Source organism: Pongo abelii, chromosome 11 (genome assembly GCF_028885655.2).
Source record: "Pongo abelii isolate AG06213 chromosome 11, NHGRI_mPonAbe1-v2.0_pri, whole genome shotgun sequence".
NCBI lineage: Eukaryota > Metazoa > Chordata > Mammalia > Primates > Hominidae > Pongo > Pongo abelii.
The window spans coordinates 20,014,492-20,039,430 of record NC_071996.2 but is presented as its reverse complement, the minus strand read 5'-3'; the positions used below and the strand labels follow the sequence as shown (position 1 = coordinate 20,039,430).

General features: G+C 45.7%; 1 protein-coding gene across 5 annotated transcripts; it reads right to left on the bottom strand.

Moving 5' to 3' along the window:
• Positions 1 to 427: 427 nt before the first annotated feature.
• AMMECR1L (AMMECR1 like) lies at positions 428 to 24,690 on the bottom strand. 5 transcript variants are annotated; one of them, XM_063712431.1, is made up of 8 exons: positions 22,995 to 23,106; positions 12,641 to 13,085; positions 10,062 to 10,172; positions 9,626 to 9,740; positions 8,243 to 8,333; positions 5,926 to 6,060; positions 5,677 to 5,773; positions 428 to 4,000 (listed from the first exon to the last, which is right to left on the bottom strand). In XM_063712431.1, exons 2-8 carry the CDS (start codon positions 13,045 to 13,047, stop codon positions 3,889 to 3,891), a joined length of 1,068 nt encoding a protein of 355 aa, XP_063568501.1. In that variant the 5' UTR covers positions 13,048 to 13,085; positions 22,995 to 23,106; the 3' UTR covers positions 428 to 3,888. The 5 variants fall into 5 exon arrangements, with proteins under 5 accessions (XP_063568501.1, XP_063568502.1, XP_024098643.1 ...); NM_001131537.1 differs by lacking the exon at positions 5,926 to 6,060 and adding an exon at positions 24,595 to 24,690 and having other exon boundaries at positions 1,586 to 4,000; positions 22,995 to 23,104; XM_063712432.1 differs by lacking the exon at positions 5,926 to 6,060.
• Positions 24,691 to 24,939: the final 249 nt, after the last annotated feature.

Below are 24,939 nucleotides of genomic sequence, written 5' to 3'. Positions count from 1 at the left end.
GGGCCATCCAAAAACAAAACTTCACTGGTTAGGTCAGACTGCACCAGTATGTCCCAGGGTCTTTGCTTGAATTAATTAACATCACCAAATTATATTAAATTTTAGTGTTTTTTTCCTCTTCCAGAGACTTTGGCTTTTTTTGGTAGGTCAGTCTCATTTGAAAATCTAACAAAAACAACGAACCTGTCTGGAAAAACCCAAATCTTAAAAGGCTAATGAATGATTGCTCATGGAACTTGGCTCTAAAACACCAGTGACATTGCCACCAACCACAAAAATATACACAAGGGTGGGGTCACGAGCACCACACAAAATATCCAAGCTGACTGAATACTATCTTGTTGCCTGTCTTCAAAAATAAAACTGTTACCACTATTCCATATAAATCAAGTCACATGGTTAAAAAAGAAAAAGCAGGACAAAACAATTTTTATCCATTATGATTTATTCTCTACAATACTTCGTTAAAGTGTTCAATGATTTGCACTCAGAAGTTATATAGCCAAGAGGCAACCAAGTGTAATACAAAGAATTGGTCTGAAGTCTTTGCACTGAAGGCCATATAGTCTCTTGCTTCAGGGAAGTAAGAACGAAATGAACAAAAAGAACACATAGCTCCCTAGGCTCCAGAATCTCAATAGAAAATAACATCAACAGTTAGTGAAATTGTAGATGTCAACACATCATGGAAAACAGATCTTGTGCAAAATATTAACACTCAGGACTTCTTTTGTATAGATGATTTTTATTATAAACAATAAAATATATGTAATGTCTCAACTACAAACCTTTCATGTTGAAAGGGTCTCTAACATGAGTTGTTTTATTATTATGAAGCAAAAAAGTTTTAAGAATCTCACAGTGGAAATAATCCAACACCAACAAACTCTAGTGATCAAAGACATTCTCTTTTAATGTAAAACAAGGACAATTCATAATTACAGAGAGAATGTCCTAGCTGTGGGTATTATGAGACAAGCCAACTTTCCAGACCAAAAGGCACTCACAGCTAGGGATGAAACGAACTCCGAACCAAGCCAGAGAAGTTGGGCTGGTCCTTGAAAACAGTGGTTACCTACTGTCCAGCTCGAGCAGCCCAAGGACAAAGGAAACACTCAGCAGAAAACATTCCCTTTTCTTTAAACCTACCACGCACACCGCAGGTACTGGCTGCCCTCATCACTGCTTTGGTCAAGCGTGCAGAGAAGGCAGCTCAGTTCCAGTTCGGAGCTGTCCTCTCCCTATGCAAAGCTGCCACGTGGATGATCCAGACTTGGTATTTTTCCTGAGAGCCACCTGCTACACACTTTCATGAGGTGACCATGACCGTATACTTCTAGACCGCTTCCTGACTAGGCCCCGTTCAGGACGGATACTGACAATGCCCATTCCTCATGGGGCCAAATGGTTTCCCTTGGTCGACTCCTGAGTCCCGACAAAGCAAGAGGAACCCAAGCATTTCCATTGCTGGACTTGTGTGGGAGCATGAGGGAATGTGCAGGGAGTAAGGCTTCTTCACTCCAAAAACCACTGAGCCCACTTCAGTGTGGTGCTGGGCCTAACCAGCCCAATTCTTGTGCACTGATTTTTTTTTTTTTCCCCATTTCTCGGGTTTTAAAATTTTCTATTCATTTTCTTAAATGGCAGGTATCCTACCTCCCCCTCAATAAAATAAAATAAAATAAAATAATAAAATAAAATAACATACCATACATTGGAGAAGACAAATAGGGCAACATTTCTACAAGAAAAAATCGGCTTGAGGAGCATGGCACTGTAAATGCTTGCATGACCAGTCTCACTGAGCGTGCTCAGGGGTGAAGGTTTAGCACCAATTTTTTTGCTTTTTTTAATCTTTAGAAATTAAACACAACTTTTAACATAGAACACTTGAACAGTAATGAGTGTAGCCCTATGTATCAATACTGTTGTACAAATTGGTGGGTGGCTTAGTCCAGAGCTGACCACCCTGACATCGATCCATGGCACCTAAGAGTAACCGTTGCCACATGTTTTTAACAAGACATTTATTCTCAGCAGCAGGAAATCATGAAACGACCCCTCCATCTTCATTTACATTGCCAAGGGAAACATAGCAGGCTGCAGGAACCCAGCACAGCAGTGAAGGGCCGCAGCCTAGGCACCGTCACCCACGTTTCCCTCGCACGTCCCAGGTCCTCTCGAGCAGCACAGGACGGTGTGGAGCAAACCCACTCACCCTTGCCCATCCCTTCCCACAAACTTGCCAGCGATGCCTAGAACAGCACAGGTGTCCTTTCTCAGATTGTGCCCCCGCTCCCCTTCCCCCTTCCTGGCAGAAGAAAATGCAAAAGATCTCTTGAATATTTGCCCATTTCGGAAAGCCACACCATCACCACATAAACTTCAAAAAATAAATTAAATAAAAACATTATGTTCACTGGGTTGACACCCAATCCACTTCAAGAGTTCTCTAAGCATGTTGTTGAAAACCAGTGTCACATCCTTAGGATCCTTCTTCCAACTGGCCACTCTCCCTGTGAATCATTTTAGCAGTGCCTTTGTAACAATATTTTCAAAGCATCTTCCAAGTCCCCTAGTTCTATGAACTTTGCCACCAAATGAGTGAAGAATAGGCAAGGAGAGAGGAAAAAATTGCTGACAGCGATTTGGAAGTCAGCAACAATGGGAAAGGGAAATATGTCACATGAAAGTTTGAAAGACCTAGAATAAAATGAGCTTTTTGGAAATTTGCCCTGGTGGGGTGAAGATTCCCAGCATGTCAGGCAAGATAAAGATCCACCTTGTGTAATTACACAACTGTTTCCTAATGTCCTGTAAAGGACAGAAACACCAACAAGTCTTCCCACTTCTACAGGCAAACTAGAAAAAGGAGCTCCCCTGCTTACAGGCCCCTCAGGATGTCACCTGAAAAGAAAACCAGCTTACAGACCCTGGATTCTCTCCTATGATGTGTCCTCCTAAAGCCCAACTCAATCGCTTGTTTGCACATCTACGCTTCTGAGAACCTACTAGGTCCAGCTATAGGCACTGCTACCAGCAGAGGAGTGAGGTAGCCGGGCGGTGCAGAAGAGGTCTCTCCTCTCACACCTGCGTGCAGTGATGACATCAGGACCTCCTGTGGGCATCTCCATTCCATCCCTCAGCAGGCTACACGACGGAGCTCTGTTCAGTAATCAGGAGACTCAATGCAGAAGAGTGCCAGAAAATCCAACTGAGAGTGGGATGAGGATGAAAATCTTCACGGCCTACTGAGCAATGAGATCTGCAACGCCACCCAAAGGGCTTCCGATCTTGATGTGGGTCTCTGTCCAGGAGCCTCGAAGGACTCGTGGTGCCCACGTCCAACCCTAACGTGGCGTCCGCTTATGAAGCATGGAGGTTGTAATCAACTCTTGGTACGCAATAAACTGGAAGTTTAAAAAAAGTAATTTAAAACAACCTAAAAATGTTTCTTGGTCTCCGTTGCCCAGACTGCCAGGGGAATACACCTACTTCATCTGGGGAGGCTGCAGGGGTGTGTGTGGGTTCAACCTTCAGGGATCATCAATTTCAGCTTCCAGCGTGTGGCCAACACCCATGTGGCAAATACCAGACAAGGGTCTTCTGAACCCACAGTAATTCCCACTAGTCATGGAGGAGCCCCAATCCAACGGAACCCCATATTGAGGAAAGGCTGAGATAAGGCTTGGGCCCCTCAAGTTCTGTTTCATTCAAGGTAACCCTACCCTCCCTCAGTCAGCGGGAGGCAGACTTGGCAACGGAAGCTAGCATCATAAAATGGTGCAGTAATAGAAGTAACTGGACCAGGAAGAGGAGGCATCTGCTCCAATGATGTCATAGCCATTGGTGGCCACGGGGGGGTGGGACTGGTCATGCAGCCGTGTGTCAGGAGTAATGATTGTAGAGGGGCGGGGCATGAAGAGTGCCGTTCTGGAAACAGTGCTGTCGGGAAGCAATATACTCTGCGTAACTGATTGTCACCTTCTCACTTCGGTACCTGTATGAGGAAACAGGAAAGGGTATTAGGAACCCCAAACGCTTCATTTTGTAAAGTCACTCAGCAGAGAAAAACCAAAAGCGTATTCCACATTTTGAAAGAATAAAATGGAAGACCAAGAGCAATCTTACTTACAGAAAATGAAAGACAGCACAAGAAAACAATGTTGTTATTACAAATGAACAAGATGAAAAAGCACAATCACAATTCCCCCGAGAATGTATTTCAGCACATCCCACCTTGAAACACTACACGTGCTTATCATCAGGCTGCTCGTAAGCAATCCGCTACTGGGGTCTGGATGAAGAATTTCAAGGTCAAATTACACGGGTGGCAGATTGGAAGATGGCTGCACCAAAACCCAGTGCAAACTGCACATCTACTTCCAGAGTAAATGTGATACATTTGACAGAAATGCAACCTCAATTCGCGTAAGAGCAACAAACAAGTTATTATAACTAAAAGGGACACAGATACCTAATTCTGGGTCAAAGTTTGCTGAAGCAGGTTAAAGGATCCTTGGGGCTATATAGGTCTCACTCCCCAGATGAATATGCCATATCACAGGGTCGTCAGAACAGAATTCATAGCACTTTGGCTGTGCTCTGGAAAGAGCCATGAGTCAGGATGCGAAGCATGGGGTGTTACAAACCTATGGAGCCTACTACAGACCACAGGAGCTGGGTGTGACAATCCTTACCCAGAGCCATCTCTTTCCCACTGTAATCACTCCTCCACTGCAAGGTGATTATTCCTGAATTTTGACAGGGAAATGGCTGTTCAAATAAATTATAATAATAATAATAATGCTTTGTATTTGAAGAGTTTTTTGTTGTTTTTTAAAAATTTTTGGAATCCAAAGCATTTAAAAAACACTGGGTCATCTTCCAAACAGACCTGTGAGATTAGTATATGATTATTCAGCATTTTACAGATGAGGGGCCCAAAAGAGGCCCACAAAAGCCCATAGAAGCTAAACCTCTCAGTGTTTCTGATTTCATAGGGATGAGAAGAGAACTAACATCTCCTGATCACCTACAATGTTGACTGGCCCCAGGCTAGAAATTTTCCATACATTCCCTTAGCACAGCCTCAAACAGCTCTAAGGTATTATCATTCACATCTTACAGACAGGGAACAGGCTCAGAGAGGTAGAACACAGCTAGTACATGTTGAGCTGGGATTCCAACTCCAAGTCCATCTGCATTCTACTACACTAGGCAGCCTCCTCCTAGAAGTATTCCCCACAAATGAGAGGCAATTCCTCTTAACTTTTTGTAAAAGCATTTTCTTACACTCCTGTATCTCCTGCCGCCTGACTACATGTGCGGTCAGAAAGCGGCACCTCAACTGACTCTGGACTTCCAGAGAGAGCCTTGTCTCCTAATCTCAGTCTCCCCCTCAGCCTCCCAACCACGTGGGTCTGGCAAAGCCATCCACAGCCTGCAGGGCAAACCTGCCCTGCTCCAAATGTGCCCCCAGCTCGGCTGTGGAGACATACAGGATGCTGGGAGAGTCTCTGCCTTTGCTGCCACTGCTTCCTCAAAATTTGAACTTCACCCACACTTCTTTGATTTAGGGACATTCACAGAGAACACTTCTCCATCCCATCAAAATTATCCTCCATTCAACCCCAACTAAATTGAAATGATAAGGAAAACAAGACAATGGCTTACCTGGTGAGTTTGATGGTTTTTCTGAATTCACTGGTAATTGGAGCTTTAAAGCCACCTTTCCTGAGCAAGGAGTCTATTGTCTGGATCTGATCCCAGTCTGAGGAGGAGAGAGGCCACACTGAGGTCAATGCACATGCAAGAAAGAGTAAGGCACGCTCTCACATGGCCCGTGCAAGAAAAGAAATGGGACTCGAGAAGCAGCCGAGTCTGCTAAGGCAAAGGAAGCCCTGGGCACTGACCCCCACGTACCTGGCGCCCAGTCTGTCTGCCAGTCCCGTGGAGACTCTGAGACATGAGATGATAGCCCGACACATGCCATAATGGCTGTCCCCAGGCTCCCTGCTCCTGCGTCCTTCCTGTCAGATGTTACCCCAGTATAATTATCTAGGAACAAACATGGTTCCAACTTAGACCAGCCTATTGGCCTAGTGCTGGTACCCAAGGCTGCTCTGTGGGAAGAGAGGAATTTAAATTCTGCAACTTATATTCCTTTGTGTGACCCTCCTTCAGTCTGATGATTTTTGGAGTCCTGTTTTCCATGGTAAAAAATTGACAGCGAGAAAGAAGCTGGCTGGGTGCAGTGGCTCACGCCTGTAATCCCAGCACTTTGGGAGGCTGAGGCAGGAGGATCACTTGAGCCCAGGAGTTCAAGGGCAGCCTAGGCAATATGGTTAAACCTCATCCCTACTAAGAATGCAAAAATTAAGTGAGCGTGTGGGATGCGCCTGTAGTCCCAGCTACTCAGGAGGCTGAGGTGGGAGAATCATCTGAGCCCAGGAGGTCAAGACTGCAGTGAGCCAGGATCACACCACCACACTCCAGCCTGGGTGACAGGAGGAGACCCTGTCTTAAGGAAGAAATAAAAAGGGAAAGACAGGAAGAGGAAGAGGAAAAGGAAGGAAAGGAAGGAAGGAAGGAAGGAGCTGTTCCCTCAGGAAGGGCAGGAAAGTTGCTCATGCGTATACTATTGTGTTATTCTTGCACATTCTTTTTTTTTTGAGACAGGGTCTCACTCCTGTCACCCAGGCTGAAGCGCAGTGGCGTGATACTGGCTCGCTGCAACCTCCACCTGCCAGGCTCACGTGATGATCCTCCCACCTCAGCCACCCAAGTAGCTGTTGACTGTCAGGTGTGTGCCACCACACCCAGCTAAATTTGTACTTTTTGTAGAGACGAGGTTTCGCCACCAGACTAGTCCTGAACTCCTGGGCTCCAGTGATCCACCTACCTTGGCCTCCCAAAGTGCTGGGATCACAGATGTGAGCAAACGTGCCCAGCCTCATTCTTAACAGATAAAACCAACTTCATCAAATTGAAAAATCAAAGAAAATCCCCTAAATTACTATGCTAGGTGCTCCAAAGTTTTTATTTTTCCAACCAACTTTCAAATGGCAAAAGTAATTTATTTACCTAAGTTATTATTTACACCTCCCCATTACAAAACATGGTATGCCTCCTTGTACAGAGTGTGTTAGATTTATGACCTAAAAGAGGTGGCTAAAAGGTTTGCTTTTATGCCACATACACACTGCTCTTGAAAAAGTTTAAGCACAAGCAAAATAAAAACCAACCAGGCAATCGTTTTCCATGTTTGCTCATGATATATACTTCACTGGGTATTTTTTCTCTATTCTAGGCTCATACCCAACAAATACTGTGTTTCACATATTATTTTCAAAAACAGACCAATTCCAAGAAAGAAGGAAAACTGCACTACGTATCAGAGAATGCACAAGCAACATGTAAAGGTACCCTTCTAGATATTCTTTTAAAGACAAAATCTGCTCGATCCACCCTACCTTTAACGTCCTCATCAGAAGAACTTATAGGCTACTGAGTTCTTTTTTTTTTTTTTTTGGAGATGGAGTCTCGCTGTCACCAGGCTGGAGTGTAGTGGCGCGATCTTGGCTCACTGCAACCTCTGCCTCCTGGGTTCAAGTGATTCTCCTGCCTCAGCTTCCTGAGCAGCTGGGTCTATAGGCACGCACCACCACGCCCAGCTAATTTTCGTATTTTTAGTAGAGATGGGGTTTCACCATGCTGGCCAGGATGGTCTCAATCTCTTGACCTTGTGATCCGCCCACCTTGGCCTCCCAAAATGCTGGGATTATAGGAGTAAGCCACCACGCCTGGCCGACTACTGAGTTCTTTAAAAAACAGTAGGGACTATATTTATACCCTTTGCCATGTATAACATTGTTTAATGATTTGTGATCCAAAGTTCGGTACCTCCTGAATTCTACAATATGGTTAGGTTGATTGGTGGTATTTTGCTACAATTGCCACTGTAGTTCAAGGGGCCAAGAAATAAAACTATTCATTGAAAAGAAGTGTTTGAAATATCAGGCGAGTAAGTGAACGATTTACCCTTTTTCTTTTCCCAGCTCCTAGACCTTTTTGGAAGTTTACCCTTGGTTCTATAGGAATTTGACAGGTATTAAGAGGCAGAAAGGCCCTCATTCTTAGCTGCAGTTGGGCTGCAAGGTGACACACTTCACTTTCTTGCCCTTTAACTGGCACCACCGTGAATGATACTTGTCATTAAAATCCCGTTCAACCAACTCACCTTGTTCCTTAGCAACCTCAGGTAAATATGTGGCTGTGCGTTTGACACCTTTTTCATTAATGAATTCAATTCGAATCCCATGGACCCCTACCTATAGAAAAAAGTACAACCAAGTAAATGGCATTTACTTACTCTAATGGAACTTCAGTCCCCACATATAAATCAACATTGTTCCCTGACCAGCTTAACACAGGCCTAGAAAAGGGAGACCTTCTCGCATTTCATGACTAATTCTATCTCAGGAGGTATAGAGGCCAAAGAAAGTTCTGCTTTTAGGGAAGGGTCGAGAGTATGTGTAGCCAACTCTGAGAATATGAAGGTAGGAGAAATGAATTCTTTAAGTAACTCATCCAGGAATTGTGAATACCCTATCCCATTAAATAAGCATGCCACGAGGTTTTTATCTGGGGTCACGATCCTTCACATCTGATTCCTAATAAAAACTTTTACTTGGCCAGGCGCGGTGGCTCATGCCTGTAATCCCAACAATTTGGGAGGCCAAGGCCGGTGGATTGCCAGAGGTCAGGAGTTTGAGACCAGGCTGGCCAACATGGTGAAACCCCGTCTCTACTAAAAAAATACAAATGGCTGGGCATGGTGGCTCACGCCTGTAATCCTAGCACTTTGGGAGGCCAAGGCAGGTGGATCACGAGGTCAAGAGATTGAGACCAACCTGGCTAACACGGTGAAACCCCATCTCTACTAAAAATACAAAAATTAGCTGGGTGTGGTGGCGTGTGACTATAGTCCCAGCTACTCAGGAGGCTGAGGCAGAAGAATCTCTTGAACCCAGGAGGTAGAGGTTGCAGTGAGCTGAGATTGCGCCACTGCACTCCAGCCTGGTGACAGAGCGAGACTCTGTCTCAAAAAAAAAAAAAAAAAAAAATTAGCTGGGCATGGTGGTGGGCACCTGTAATCCCAGCTACTTGGGACGCTGAGGCAGGAGAATCCCTTGAACTCGGGAGGCAGAGGTTGCAGTAAGCCAAGATCACGCCACTGTACTCCAGCCTGGGCCACAAGAACGAAACTCTGTCTCAAAAAAAAAAAAAAACAAAAACAAGCAAACAAAAACTTTTACTCCAGGGCTTGCCAAGAAGGATCTGGAATATTTTCTTTTATCCCATTATTTCTTATTAGACATGGGAGAAGGATGTAAACCAAAAGACTAGGGAGAATCAGGAGAAGCAAGCCTTTCCACTGACACTTCTGCCTACTCCTGGTATAGCGGCACCTCTTCTGTCACCTATGTTGCCCACAATTGGTTCCAAACTCAGCCTTCACATTCTTATACCCTCTCTCTCAATGAAGGAGATACATTGCCATGTACTAACCCGAACCCAAATGCAACGAGAGATGCAGAGTTCCAAATGCGGCTGTTCTCACCTCCCAGTCCAGGTAATCACTGGCATCCTCAAAGTTAGTAAGGAGGGAGACAGAGCAGAAAAGTTTAGGCAGCTCCTCTCGGGTCAGGGGGGGAAATCGGCTGTCCTTAAGTGCACTGGAGGGGGACAGAAAACATAGGTAAGGCTGCTCTGGAGTCAGGAGCCAATATCAGGTGCCACAGAGCCCACATATTTATGAATCTTGAGCTATGCAGAGAGTATCTATTGTTCATCAACACTAACATGTTAAAAACAACTTGATGCTATTAACTGTCTGTACTTGAAGTGATAACTGACTCACCAGATTAAGCCCCTTACATTTCCTGATTACCAAAAAAGAGAAAGCTCAACATACATCACTTAGAAGAAATAAAGTCAGGCAGCTATTTCTGATTCTAGCCAATTTATCTACAGTTCTTAATGTCTGGTGTCATTACCTGGTTAACGTGTATTCCCTGAGTCCTGAATGAAGATTCATGGCTGAGAAGGTCCCAATGCAGCCACGAAGCCGCTTGTCCCGCCCTGTCTTCCACGTCACAAAGAGCGGACTAAAAAAAGCAAAACACAAAACATTCTCCAGCCCCAAATTAATCATGGATAAGAACAAAACCTTTTGGCTTTGTCCCTATTCATTTCTGTTATTGCCAAAAATCCCTGTTTTTGGACTTGCCAGCTACCCGAAGGACTCTCTGCCTTTCAGAAAATGGCACAGCCCCTGGCTGGAAACAGGAAACCTACAAGGCAGCATGAGGAAAGGCTCCGTGTAGTGGTTCCCATGTTCCATGCTGACAGCTTTAATTCACTTTGCTGCCAAATTTACATGCTACTTTCCTCTTCCTCTGCCCAAGACTCAACTTTTCCTTTGAATTCTCCAGTTTCCTCTTCCCTAAGTCTATTTATCCAGGTAGCCATGCTCCCCAGCTCCGTCTTTCACGATGACACCTCACCTGCACAGCCCCTTGTTCATCTGCAAACCCATGTTGCCTCCATGATCATGTCTGCCCCTGACAACCACAAATATTTCCACTCACAAATTTTCAGAAAAAAAGTTCCCTCAAAAAACATTTTTTAATTTTTAAAAAAAGATTTAAAAAGGCTGGGTGCAGTGGCTCATGCCTGTAATCCCAGCACTTTGGGAGGCCGAGGTGGGCGGATCACTTGAGGTCAGGAGTTCTAGATCAGCCTGGTCAACATGGCGAAACCCTGCCTCTACTAGAAATATAAAAATTGGCTGGGCGTGGTGGCAGGCTCCTGTAATCTCAGCTACTCGGGAGGCTGAGGTGGGAGAATCACTTGATCCTGAAAGGCAGAGGTTGCCGTGAACCAAGATTGTGCCACCACACTCCAGCCTCGACAAGAGTGAGACTCTGTCTCAAAGAGAAAAAAAAAAAAAGATTAAAAAAAAATAGAGATGGGGGGTCTCACTGTGTTGCCCAGGCTAATCTTGAACTCCTGGGCTCAAGCGATCCTCCCACCTCAGCCTCCCGAAGTGCTGAGAGATTACAGACTATAGGCATGAGCCACCGTGCCCAGCCAAGGAATCTTTTTATTAGCAGAGTTGCCATTTTCTGTTTCTAGGCCAAAGTCACACTTCATTAAGGCTATATCAGACTGACAGTGACAGATTTTTTAGCAGGAGGTTTCAAGGCCTGTTCCCTCTTCCTGAAATCCCTCCACACTCTAATGTCCTTACCTCTTAGATTGAGTTAATCATTTCTAGAGGCAACTTAAGTTTTCAAAGTTTTCTGCTTTGATCACTGTCCCAAAGGGCCCCACAGCAGCTCTCCCATCTAGCCATCTTTTCCTCCCAATAAAGCACCTGCACAGCACCAGCCAAAGCTGCAGCCCCAAAGCCTACTGAAAAATCCTTCAAGACAAGGCCTCCATTGCCTGCAGGATGGAAATGCAAAGCTCTGAATACAACAGTCTAAACCTTCCCTAAACACCCACATCACCACCTGTTCTCCCAAACTGCATCTCTCTCTTACGTGGGGCACCCTGGATCTCACTCAGGCTTGGGATCTCCACCTGCTCAGTCAGGTGTTTTCTAACCATGTTACCCCAGGGTGACAGTTCCCAAAAAACCGAGCACACTTCCCTCCACGTTTCCTCTCCTCTGACACACTCACAGAGAACAACTTCCCCTTAGCTATGTGCGTGTGTGATTTGCCAACCTGACAGGTCTCCCAAGGGAAGAGGCTCCTTTTCTTCACACCCTCTCCATGCCCCAGCCAAGGTTTTGCAGTCTCCGAATGGCAACCAACAATTGAGGAATGAATAATCTCATATCAATGAACACTCCAAAAGCATACCCCCAAAACAAAAATAAAAAAACAGCAATGCTCTTCAAAGCCAGCTCAGAGCGGCTTCCAATTCTGAGGAAGAAGAAAATGCTAGCATGGATTTCTTCAGTTTACTTTATACATATTGCTTATTTAAGTCACTGAGACCAGTAGAGGGCTTGGGACAAGCAACAAAGAATCTTGAACTAAAAATACTGAAGCAGATTCTGACTTCTTGATGGGATGTGAGTGGCCCTACAGGTTTACCAAGGGATTTCTCATGAACAAAGTGAGGGGACCCCTGTTAACCAAATCACAGATCCCAATGAATGAGAGCTCCTAGTCTCCAGCCTGGCCCTCAGACTTCCAACTCACCTGGACTTCAACACTATGGGGGTCCCCAATGGTATGGCGTGACTTCCCCACTTGAGAGGTTAAATGACCTACCCACTGCCATGTGAAGCAACAGAAGAGCCAAGAATGAACTCACTTGGTTTCCAGAACATTACTTTAACAACAAGCCTACAGCCTCCTCCAAATGTGAACTGCTCCCTTCCATTCCTGAATCCACTGAATGTTTTAAATATTGTCTGGACATTTCTAATCATTCTCTTCCCGTTACCCTTTCCTCAAATGATAATAAAGATTTCCAAGTAGCAGACCCTCTCAAGAGAGTCACCCCAGAAAGATGTCACCGTGCCTTCCTCAGTGCCCCCAGCACGTGATTTACTCACTAGGGGTCATTGGTGAATCTAGGAAGTCGCGGCTGTGGGAAGCCATAGAGGTGGCAGTAGAGTACGTCGAAGCAGTAGCAGCACATCTCTGCAGTCACCACCAGATTCTTAGTGGTGTTGGCAGTTCCATTAGGCCGGGGAAGAGGGCTCAGCGCTCCCGATGCGGGATTCATTCGTGTGATGGGAGAGTTTCCAGGTCCCAGAGTTAAGTCTGACACATTCTCCCGTCCACTGCTGCTGTCCACATGCTGGTGGTTTTGAAGAGGTCCTGAACTAGAGCCAGGGACAGTTGTGGACTGATTCCCGTGACTGTGCGTTCCACTTCCAGATAATTTGGGCTTCTTGACCCCACAACAACCTGCTGCCAACTTGGGCTCGAGTGGAGGAACACAACGTCTTTTTCCCATCCTGATTTAGTGCTCGAGGTCTGGAATGCTGCAGAACCCTAACCAAAATGAGAAGTTAAGCATTAATTTGAATGGTTAGTTAAAAGGAGAGGAAAAGACATCAAAGAGAGAGAGTCTGCATAGACCAGCTAAGAGCTGTCAAATTCTTTCTCCCACTCAACCTCCAGGTCACAGACCAGGAGAAGAAACCCCTAACCTTTTCCTAAAAGAGAACTAATTTTTATTTTCCATAAAATTTCCAGATGACTACTATGGATGGAGGCAGGCACCAAGGAGCTCCCTGTTCCCCAAGAGTCCCCAGGGCAGAAGACAGGGTGGGGCAGCAGCCAGCGTGAAGCTGGCTGAGGACATTTCCAGACTGCCTGGAGGGCTGCGCACGACCTGTCAGACTCATCATCATGATGTCTCTACCTTTTTTAGAGGCTCCAAATTGAACCATCCTATTTTTAAAGAACTCCAGAGGAACTTTCTTGATTTTCCTTGTTAACCACATCCTTCTGTATTTTCCTCATCACTAACTACAATCTATCTTCGTACTTTCAGCCCCAAACCACAGCAAGGATGAAAAGCAGTTGGCTGTCACTCTGAAGAGGGCACATCTTCTAACACAAGGCTCCCACCTTTCTGTCTTTGCAGCTCTCCTCCTCCAGTCCCCTCATTCTCTTTGGTTCCCCTCTGAACTCACTCCAATTTCTATACATCTCCCTATCCTTTCAAGACCTCATTCAAAAAACCTGCAACCTAGCAGAAACCTTTATTCACATGAATGACCCAAGCTTCACAGCCCTTTTGTGAGGTGGCAGTTTCTGCCCTGTCATAGCCAGCCAGACAGATACAAAGCCACCCAGCTTAACAAAATGTGGTGTCACATGGGCTGGGGAGCCACAGCCTCCTCCCAGCTGATGATGCGAAGGGGAAAGAAGGGATTTTTTTTTAATTGTTTTTGTTTTTGTTTTTTTCTTTAAAAGCCCGCAGTAAAAATGTATAGCCATAACACAACTAAGGTCCTCCCTGTTGTCTGAAAAGTGTCACTCCTCAACAAAATCAGGAAAATAGAGCCTAGTTATTTCAAGTTGACAATACTGAAGTTTCTAAGTACAGAAAACTAAGTTTTCTTTCAAGTCATTGTATGTTATTGTTTTGGCTGGAAAGAGAGAGAAAGAAGGGCAAGTGGGGGGAGGGAGAGAGAGAGAAGAGAGATTTGCACTGTCCTACCTAAATTTTCCCCTGTGATTTGGACATGTCATATAATTATCTTTTTAGGCATTGATCTACAAATAGTATTTCAGTTGTAAATTCTTCAACCTTTTAAATTTCAAATTAAATATTTACATACCCATTTGCAATGCCATTATTTCTAAACAACTTGTCACTTTACGTTGAATGATATAAACATTTTACAAGGATTATTTATGTTCTTCATATATGCTGATCCATAACAAAATACACATCTAGGGCATTTCCGATTGAAATCAAAGCTCTCTGTGGCCAAAGAATAATAAGCTTGTACATTCTCTCATCTTTCTTGAAATAGGGGCTTCTCTCTTTCCCTCTCCTCCCCTCTCCTCTTCTCTCTCTCTCTCTTTTTCTTTAAGAGACAGGTCTCATTCTGTCACCCAGGCTGGAATGCAGTGCAGCCTCCAACTCCTGGACTCAAGTGATCCTCCTGCCTCAGCTTCCCAAAGTGCTAGGACTGCAGGTACACACCACTATGCCCAGCTATCTTTTTTTTTTTTTTTTTTGAGATATGGGGGTCTCACTATGTTGCCCAGGCTGGTCTCAAATTCCTGGCCACAAGGGAGGGATCCGCTCCCCGCTCCCTCCAACCCGATGGCTGGACACAGTGGCTCATGTCTGTAATCCCAGCATGTTGGGAGGCCGAGGCAGGAGGATTCCTTGAGCCCAGGAGTTTGAGACCAGTATAGGCAACACAGGGAGACCCAGTCTCTACAAAAAATAAAAAAAATTAGCTGAGCATGGTGGCACTTGTTTGTGGTCCCAGCTACTCAGGAGGCTAAGGAGCAAGGACTGCCTGAGCCCAGGAGGTTGAGGCTGCAGTGAGCTATGACCATGCCACTGCACTCCAGCCTGGGCAACAGAGCAAGGCCCTGTCTCAAAAAAAAAAAAAAAAAAAGGTGGTGGGGGGCGGTGCGGTGTGGTGTGCGGTGGGGATCCTCTCACTGCAGCCTCCCCAGTAGCTGTCATTATAGGTGTGAGCCACACCTGGCTTCTTTTTGAGAAAGTCTTATATACTCAATATAATAAAACCTCCAATGACTACACTGTTTCTGACCATGGATGTCACTGTCTTATTTGGACTGTTGAGAGGGGAAGCAGAGTGTCTTGGTTTTTTAAAATGCTGCCTCCAAAGCCAGGTGGCCTGGGCTCAAATCCTGGTTCCTCCACGATTAACCTCTTTCTGCCTCAGTTTCCTCAAAACAGGAATAATAATAGTATTTGCTTCCTAGGGTTGTTGGGTGAATTAAATGAGTTTAACATATGTAAAGAGGCCAGGTGCCCTGGCTCATGCCTATGATCCCAGTACTTTGGGAGGCCGAGGTGGGTGGATCACCTGAGGTCAGGAGCTCGAGACCACCCTGACCAACATGGAGAAACCTCATCTCTACTAAAAATAAAAAATTAGCTGGGCATGGTGGTGCATGCCTGTAATCCTAGCTACCTGGAAGGCTGAGACAGGAGAATCACTTGAGCTCTGGAGGAGGAAGTTGCAGTGAGCCGAGATCACACCATTGTACTCCAGCCTGGGCAATAAGAGCGAAATTCCGTCTCCAAAAAATATATATATATATATTATATATATATACACACACACACACACACACACACACACACACATATATGTACATAAAGGGCTTAAAACAGTGACTAGCACGTATTGAGCATCAATACTTTTAGCTGCTCTTATCATCTGGGTTCTTGTTCCACTGTTCTCTAGGAGGGCAACTCCTGGGGGGCCAGTACTTGGCTGTGCACTCTGGGCTTATAGCAGAGCTTGCACAGAGCACACACTCTTCAAACAGGGCTTCACTGAATCCTCTAAAGCACTCAACAAGGCAGATGATGCTACCATCATTTTACATTTTACATCGTCCACACTGCCACTAAGTGGCATGCTCTTGGCTCACTGCAACCTCTGCCTCCCAGGTTCAAGCAATTGTCCTTACTTGGCCTCCTGAGTGGCTGGGACTACCAGCACGTGTGATCATGCCTGGCTGATTTTTGTATTTTTAGTAGAGATGGGGTTTCACCATGTTGGCCAGGCTGGTCTTGAACTCCTGACTTCAGGTGATCTGCCCACCTCAGCCTCCCAAAATGCTGGGATTACAGGCATGAGCCACAGCACCTGGGCCAGAGCTAGGATTTAGATCACAATCTATGTATCAGGCTGTATGGCCTGGAACTACAAGAAAGAATGAGTCCTGCCAATAATATCCACTGGATTCAGTCTCTTTCTTTAGGGCAGGATTAAAAAAAAAAAAAATTAAATTCTGGGCTGGGCGTGGTGACTCACACCTATAATCCCAACACTTTGGGAGGTCAATCGAGGTGGGAGGATGGCTTGAGCCCAGGAGTTGGAGACCAGCCTGGGCAACAAAGTGAGACATCTGTCTCTACATAAAATAAATTAGCTGGGCATGGTGGCACGCACCTATGGTCCCAGCTACACAGGAGGCTGAAGCAAGAGGATCCCCTTGAGCCCAGGAGGTTGAGGCTGCAGTGAGCCATGTTTGTACCACTGCACTCCAGCCTGGGTGACAGAGCAAGACCCTGTCTCTAAATAAATAAATAAATAAATAAAAATTTAAATTCTAGGGTATGTAAAGAACTAATCTAACAGCGTATAAAATCTTGCCACCAAAAATGGAGCCGGGAAAACAATATGAAAAACCAAGCTCAAAGTCAACATCTCAGCCATCACCTGGAAAATTATCCCCTCATCCAGGGTCATTTGAATCCACGATGGGTGTCACCGGCCTGAGTTCTCACTTGACTCTACTTTGTGTGCAACTGTGGGCAGTGAGCTAGAGATACAGGTCAGACGAAGCAGCAGGACAACATTCCCAGAGAGTTGGTGTTTTAATAGGGCTCTGAGGCTCTGCACCTCTAGAGCCTCAGAATTCAAAGAATCAAAGGGAAAGGATAAAATGCAAAAGCTAAAAAAACCTTTCATCATTCTCATTACACCAAACCACACCTGAAGGAAAAGCTAAATGTCGTGAGATGGAGGCAACAACTCAGACATTCTCTTCCAGGTGGTATCAGCCACCTGACTGGTGAAACACCCCATCACAGAGCAACAGAAGGGATTTTCAAACCACACCAATGCAGATGAACTCAAGTCCAGAAGATTCTGCCTACATGCCACACACAATCACTGATCCGCAGTGGGTCATAATCACAGTTGATTTTACACAGTTGTGTTTACAGTTCCCCCACATCTTCCAACTATGATTTGCAATGAACAGAACCAACCACAATCTTTGGCCCTTTAGACCCAAGCATTTCCCTGAAGGCCACTAAATAACCAATTCAACTGATAGTCTCAGTTGAGTTTTAGTGACCAAAAGCAGAGTTAGATATTTTCTGCATCAAAAATATATTAGAAGGCATTTCTTTAAAAGCTTATTCCATAAATTCAAATCTATGGGAAATTTCAAACATGACCAAAGTGGAGAAAATAGTATACTCCACAAATAGTATAATGAGCCCAATATTTAAAAATTTCCAACCTATGGCCAATCTTACTTCATCTATACCTCTGTGCATTACCTACTCTCTCCACCTCCCATTCTTCTATGGAATTATTTAAGGCAGTTTTTTGAGGGGTCCAATATTTTACTTATCTGCCAACAAAAAGCAAATATTAACTTGATATAGTTTGCGTATTTGTCACCACCCAAGTCTCATGCTGAATTGTAATCCCCAGTGTTAGCTGTGGGGCCTGGTGGGAGCTGACTGGATCACGGGAGTGGATTTCTCATGAATGATTTAGGACCAACCTTTGGTGCTGTACTCCTGACAGTGATGACAGTGAGCGCCTTCTCTCAAGATCTGGTCATTTCAAAGTGTGTGGCACCTCCCCCCAACTCTCCTGCTCCTGCATTTGTTATGTTATGGGCCCGCTCCTGCTTTGCCTTCTGCCATGAGTAAAAGCTCCAAGGCCTCCCCAGAAGCAGATGCTGCTATGCTCTCTGTACAGCCTGCAGAACCCTGAGCCAATTAAGCCTTTTTTTTTTTTAAATGAGTTACCAGTCCCAGGTATTTATAGCAATGCAAAAATGGTCTAATATATAACAACCACAGGCAAAGAATGTAAAGTAAACCAAGGTGCTGGTAATAAACAAAGACTTCTTAAACATCAACCACTATCAACAAATTTCATCAAAATTTTCTCTTTAGGTTCGAGATTCTCCAGTCCTATTCCAACAATGTAGGTATCTCATCACAACTAAGTAGTTCCCGACTCAGCTCTCAGCACTGCCCTACAAGGATCAAGAGACACCTGGTCCTCCAGCAGCCCGGCTTTGTGAGTACTAGGTAAGGTACTTCAGAATAATAGCATTCTAACAGATCAGACTATCTTTCTGATCAGCTAAAAACAAATGCTCCATTTAATGACATACTCTACCTCTTCTAAATCTGTGCCCACCAAACTTCCCTGCCAAACTTTATAAAAACTACCAAGGATGGTACTGTGAGCATAGTACAAATTACTGTGAAGCTAGTTCATCCGAAATAAGAGAAGCCAGGTGCAGGAGCTCACGCCTGTAATCCCTACACTTAGGGAGGCAGAGGCAGGCGGATAGCTTGAGCCCTGGAGTTTGAGACCTGCCTGGGCAACATAATAAGACCCCATTCTCCACTAAAACAGAAGGAAAAAGACAAAAAAAGTTTGAAATCAGGTGTAAAAACCCTTGCTTTATAAAAGTATATATAACCAAGACCCTTCCAGGCCGTCAGCTGGTTACTTGCACAAAGCTCAGCTCAAGGGCCATGGTGAGAGTCCGCAGTAGTGATCCCCTTTTCTTCCTGTTCATCCATTAGGACCACCAATAAGAATAAGCTAGTTAAAACTAGGTTTCCACCAGATGGAAACAAAACTCATACTTCAACAAAAAGCTGGCAGAAATCACAGCAACCACTGTTTTACCTCTTAAGACCTCCTAACCTTGCAGGTGTCAAATAAAGTGTGCCCTTAGTGCTTAAAAGTCACCAGCCTTCCTCAGTGATGCTGTGGCGTCCTCATCTGCCCTGTGCTTGCAGGACGTTCTCTCTTCTCCACCTGATGTACACACTCAAGGGGGCCCTGAACTTCATTAGGGCCCGCAACAACGGCCACTCAGTGACTCTTCCTCCCTCTTTGTGGGGACGCTGAGCACTGCCGTGCTATTTGGAGCAGCTTACAACTTAAAAATTTCAGTCAGCACTGAACTCGGCATCACCCTGAGCCTGAGAGGCCGCAGGGCATCTGTTTCATCTTTCACGGCACCTAACATGGTATCCTACATACAGTACACACACACACACACACACACACACACACACACACACTCTCCTGATTGTCACCAACAATCTTATCTACACATCTAATAATTGTATTTAAGTTTGCCTGCTGACAGTGGAGTATCGCAGAACCTGAGGATGACTGAATTACAAGCGCCTATTCTTATCAACAATCTCCATTCTATTCAACCCAAACCAAGGGATAGTTTAATAATTATTCATAGCAAAATGGATAGCCACTGTGGATAATTCATTTTAAAAATTAGGTCAACTATCACCTAAATTCACTTCTTGGTCCAACATATGCTGGTAGCTGTCGTCCTTGCTAAAACATACCAGTAGCTGTCAGTTCTGGAAATGGCTTCGGGTGCTACTTCAAGGTGGCTCAAGGCTTTCTTTTGATAGGTCAGATAATCTAAACTGCAGTTGGGAAGAATTATTTTTTCCTTTTTGAATGATGGAGCACTTTCAGAACTACCCACTGGAGAGTTTATTTGCCCGGATGGCCATTTGTGGTTTCAGGGATTAATACAAACTATTTCTCATACACTGCTAGTATTTACAAACCAGGTATTGAGACTGCTATTGACACAAAGATGTGATGATGCTCTCACTCATGTGTCTGTCTGGGCAAAAGGACCTTCCTGTCTCACTACAGGTCCCTTTCAAGGCTACTAAGCCCACTGAAAACAATAACTCACATTTTCCCAGAGCAGCTCCCCTCTTCAGGGGACACAGCCTAGATTTTGAGGTTACAATCTCAGCTCAGATCCCAAGTCTGACTTGCCACGTACCAGCTACGCAACTCAGGCAAGTATTCACATCTCTGTGGACTTGGGCTCCTGCTACCACAGAGGTTTATTTGTGAGCCGTGAAAGACACGAAAAGCACCTGGCAGTTCTGTGGCACATAACTACTATCTATTAAGTGTCTGCTGTTACCAATACTTCCCTACCCCACTGATAAAAGTAGCGTTGGTTATAAAAATAACACAGCTCTGAGTGCTTACAATTTCTAGAGAAATAATGCCCTCCTAACACAATTCCATTAAGAATGACCTTGTAATCTAAAAGATCGTATTATTAACACGGGTTATTACTCTCGTGACCGTGATGGTCTCCTTCTTTGGAGAGCAATGGCTTCCGATAAATCATCCACTGTTTCTTTTCATTCTGAGATGCCAGAAAACACAGAGAAAAATACTTGGCTGCCTTGAGAGTTGTACAGTTTTATTCCACTAGAGTCCTCATTTAAGCTTACAGACATACACTAAAAAAGAGACTAAATTTGCTAAATATGCTATTATTGTAGACATCTTGATAGATACTGAATACCAATTTAAAAAACTGTTGTCAAAGTAGTTAGGTTTCACACAACCACCAGATTAAAATATCTAGAAAAGCCTAAAGGTGCGGGGAAAAATCTAGATTCACCTTTTGAAGACAAGCCTCACAACAGCTTATTCGAGGGCACGATCTCATAAAGATTTGGGAGGTGGGAAAAAGGCCAAGAAAAAGGGGGTCTCTGCATTTTCTTCTGTTATCATTTAGCATTTAGATGTTTGCTCAAATCAAGTTTTCCACAGAAGGGAACAAGCTGTTGTTTCCTTTGTGACATAGAGTTGACTTGAAATTCAATTTAATAATTACATTATGGGTACTGAAATGGCACCTGAGCTATAATTCTGTCCTACTTATGGAACTATTCCAGGAAACAGTCAGAAAAACCCACATACATTCTGGTAACCATACCAAATAATCATTTATTTTTGAAACCCCCATCATACACACATCCAAAACATTTGGTGTGTGAAAATTTTCCCCCACAAATCACAGATATACCTATACAATTGTTCCTTTTTGTTTTGGAGACAGGGTCTCCATCTGTGGTCCAGGCTGGAGTGCAGTGGTACAATCACAGCTCAATGCAGCTTTGAACTTCTGTGCTCAAGAGATCCTCCTGCCTCAGCCTCCCAAGTAGCTGGGACCACCGCCATGCACCACCACACTCGGCTAATTTTTAAAAATTTTTCCTTTTGTAGAGACAGGGTCTTGTTATGTTGACTAAGCTGGTTTTGAACTTCTGGCTTCAAGCAATCCTCCTGCCTTGGCTTCCCAGTTTTGGGATTTACACAGGCATGAGTGACTGTGCCCAGACTTTTTTTTTTGTTAAAGGGATGCAGTCTTGCTATGCTGCCCAGGCTGAAGTGGCTATTTACAGGGCTCAAGCGATCCTCCTGCCTCAGCTTCTCAAGTTGCTGGGGCTACAGATGCATGCCACCATGCCTGGCAACAATTGTTTTTAAGCTTTATAGATTTTTAAAAACATAAAGAACTACAAATTTTTTTTTTTTTTTTTTTAGACAGAGTCTCACTCTGTCGTCAGGCTGGAGTACAGTGGCATGATCTCGGCTCACTGCAACCTCTGCCTCCCGGGTTCAAGCGATTCTCCTGCCTCAGCCTCCTGAGTAGCTGAGGACTACAGGCACGTGCCACCACGCCTGGCTAATTTTTGTATTTTCAGTAGAGATGGGGTTTCACCATGTTGGCCAAGATGTCTTCATCTCTTGACCTCGTTATCCACCCGCCTCGGCCTCCCAAAGTGCTGGGATTACAGGTGTGAGCCACCGCGCCTGGCCAGAACTATACATTTTCATTTCAACTTAGCTTAAAGAAAAACATGTACCTAGGAGTCAAAACTTTTTTCACCTCCCCTCTGTTTTCTATGTGACCTGTAGCAAGGTGCCAGATTTTTCCGGGCCTCAGTTCTTTCATTTGTAAAATAAAGACATTTGTCCCCTGCATCCCTCAGAGGGGCTGGGAGGCTTCACCAAGAAGGGAAACACTCTGAAAACTCTCTCCTAAGTGTTAGCATACTATCATTAACCAACTCAAGAGGGCACAGCAGTCATAATTTTTCCCCAGAACTTTGTTTCAAGTTTACAGTGAAAATTTTTAATTATTTTCAAATCTGTGATGGGATTTTCAAGAAAATATCATCACTATTTCAAATTTAGGACAAAATGTTCCAAAAGTCTCTCAGGACTGAAACTATAGAAAAGAGAACCAATAATTGACTTCGATCAGGAACTGCATTAACCTCTGAGTTAATTACCCTAAAAGTTAAGACAACCTCTTTGGCTGTATTGAGGAACTAATTTGGGAAGGGTGGGGAGCCACACCTTACACACTAGAAATATAAAGGAAAGATCATGCCACGCCACCACCTAGCTCTTGCCTTTGCATATTTAAATTATTTTAAAAGGGAACAAGCGGAAAAACTTCATCAACATTAGGACCCCGTCATGGAAGTAGAAAAATACAAATGAACAAAACACACCTACATCCCAAAATCCTAGCACATGCCTAAAATCAAAAACTACAACGATGCTCTACTCTAAATATGCCCAAGATAATACTCACTGAAAGCAGAAAGTTCGTATTGCCAGAGGAACAGCTACAACAGAGGAGGGGAGCTATTTTGTCTCTGGAATGAATTTTCTTCCTTCCGATTCCATTCCTTCTTCCTGTACCTAAGACGGAAATGCAGGTGCAGTGAACAAACACCCAGGTAGTGCAGAGGTAAGACAGATACGGTTTCTGAAAAACCACAACTCGACAAAGCAATTTCGGGGGGGTGGGGGGCACAGCAAATAGCTAAAGAACAGGCTCTCTTTATTTCAAAACCTTGCAAACTCTAAATCTGAGGCAGCCGTGCAGTCCCATGCCCTGAATCATCTCATCCTTAGCGTCATCAACAAGAGAGGACACTGAGAATCAAAGGTTTTATTTATTGAACTCGAGCATGAGACGCACATTAAAACTTCCCCACCACAGATGCAGAGCAAAAGTTGCTCTCAGGCCAGAAGAGACCATTTAAAAGCTCTCCGCCGGTTTCAGAACACAAATAAATTTCCCATCCTCTGCAAAGACAGCACTGAAGAATTACTGGACAGCACGCCAGAGGCAGGGACCTGAGGGCAGGCCATCTTGCTATGCCGGGAAGAGAGGGTCACTGTTGCTAAGAGTCATCCATCCTTACTCTCAATCTCGAAGAAACCTCTTCCTGATCTTTTCACCAACTCTCCCCACTACTAGAGAATTGAGCTACTCCCAAAGATGTAAGTAAACAGGAGACTGTTTACATCTCCTGTGGGTGGGAGAGGCCCCACCCACTCTATCCTAGGAGAGGGCAGTGAAAGAGGATAAGGCCCAGAGGGATAAGGGTGAGGGAGCGTGGCAAAGAGAGGAGTTCAGATCAGGACAGGGAATGGAGGAGGGCAAGGAGTGAAGGGCACAACCCACAGCCTGGGAAACAGAGGCATGAAACCCAGCGTGTCAGGTGGACGGATCATGGAATGGGGGGGCCAGCAGAGGTTAAGGAAGGAGGGCCCAAGGGTAGGGGTGGGAAAAAGAAGAGGAGGAGGAGGAAGTGCGCGTGTGAAGAGTGTTAAGAAAACGACAGGCCAGAGCGGGGACGGGAAAAGCGGGCCGAGGGAGAGGGTGAAAGGTGAGAAACAAGGGTATGAGGAAAGAGGGTCCGGGGCGCTGGGGAGTTGGGGAGACGATGGAGCGACGGGTAGAGCAGCTTGGGCCGAGCCGCGGGGGTGGAATCCAGACGCCGGGCGGGGGAGGGGGCGGCGGGACGGTGGGTGGGGGCCACCAGGCGGCGCCGGAGACCACCAAACTTTATAGCGAGCGAGCCTGCTTCCTGGAGGGAGTGCAGACAAGGACCAGGAGCGGAAGCCGAGCCTCGCGGCCCGGGGCACGGCGCCGCCCGCCCCTCCCCGGCAGTGCCTCCCGACCCCCTGCCCGCCGCTGGGACACGGCCTGAGGCCCCGCCCGCCGCCCGGGACCCCTCCCGCCCGCTGCCCTGGGACCCTCGCCCCAGGACCGCGGGGTCTCCTCCCGGTCCCGCCGCCCGCCCCGGCGAGAACAGGCCCGGCGGGCAAGGCGGCGGCGGACCAAGGGAGGCCTGGCCCGGCAGCGGGGAGAAGGGCGCGGCGCAGCCTGAGTTTCCCACCTTTCCTCCTGGCCCAGACGCGGCTGGGGCGGACGGGACCTCTCGCGCTCTGCCTCCTCTTCTTGCTTCATGGAGCCATGCGCCTGGGTGGGGGCTCCCGAGAGAAGCTGGCCTGCGGGCGGGCCGGACGCGCTGCGCGGACGGGGCGGGGCGAAGGAGGCCGGCGGGCGGAGGAGGAAGCGGCGGGGCGGTGGCGGCGGCGGCCAGGAAGAACTAGAGGTATTCCCCGGGCGGCTGGAGGACTGAGTCGAGCCGGGACCCGAGTCCTCCGGTATCCCAGCAGCCACCGGAGGCAGTGAGGTAATGGAGGAAGAATGTAGGGAGTCCTCCAGTGGACCATACTCC

What these genes read in the sequence shown, in the direction of transcription:
- AMMECR1L (XM_063712431.1), bottom strand. Translation starts at nt 13,047, where the DNA reads ATGGGAAAAAGACGTTGTGTTCCTCCACTCGAGCCCAAGTTGGCAGCA. An exon ending in AGATTCACCAATGACCCCTA is followed by an intron (nt 10,173 to 12,640) that starts GTGAGTAAATCA and finishes TGCTTTTTTTAG; the next exon opens with TCCGCTCTTTGTGACGTGGA. An exon ending in AAAACCATCAAACTCACCAG is followed by an intron (nt 4,001 to 5,676) that starts GTAAGCCATTGT and finishes TTCCTCATACAG; the next exon opens with GTACCGAAGTGAGAAGGTGA.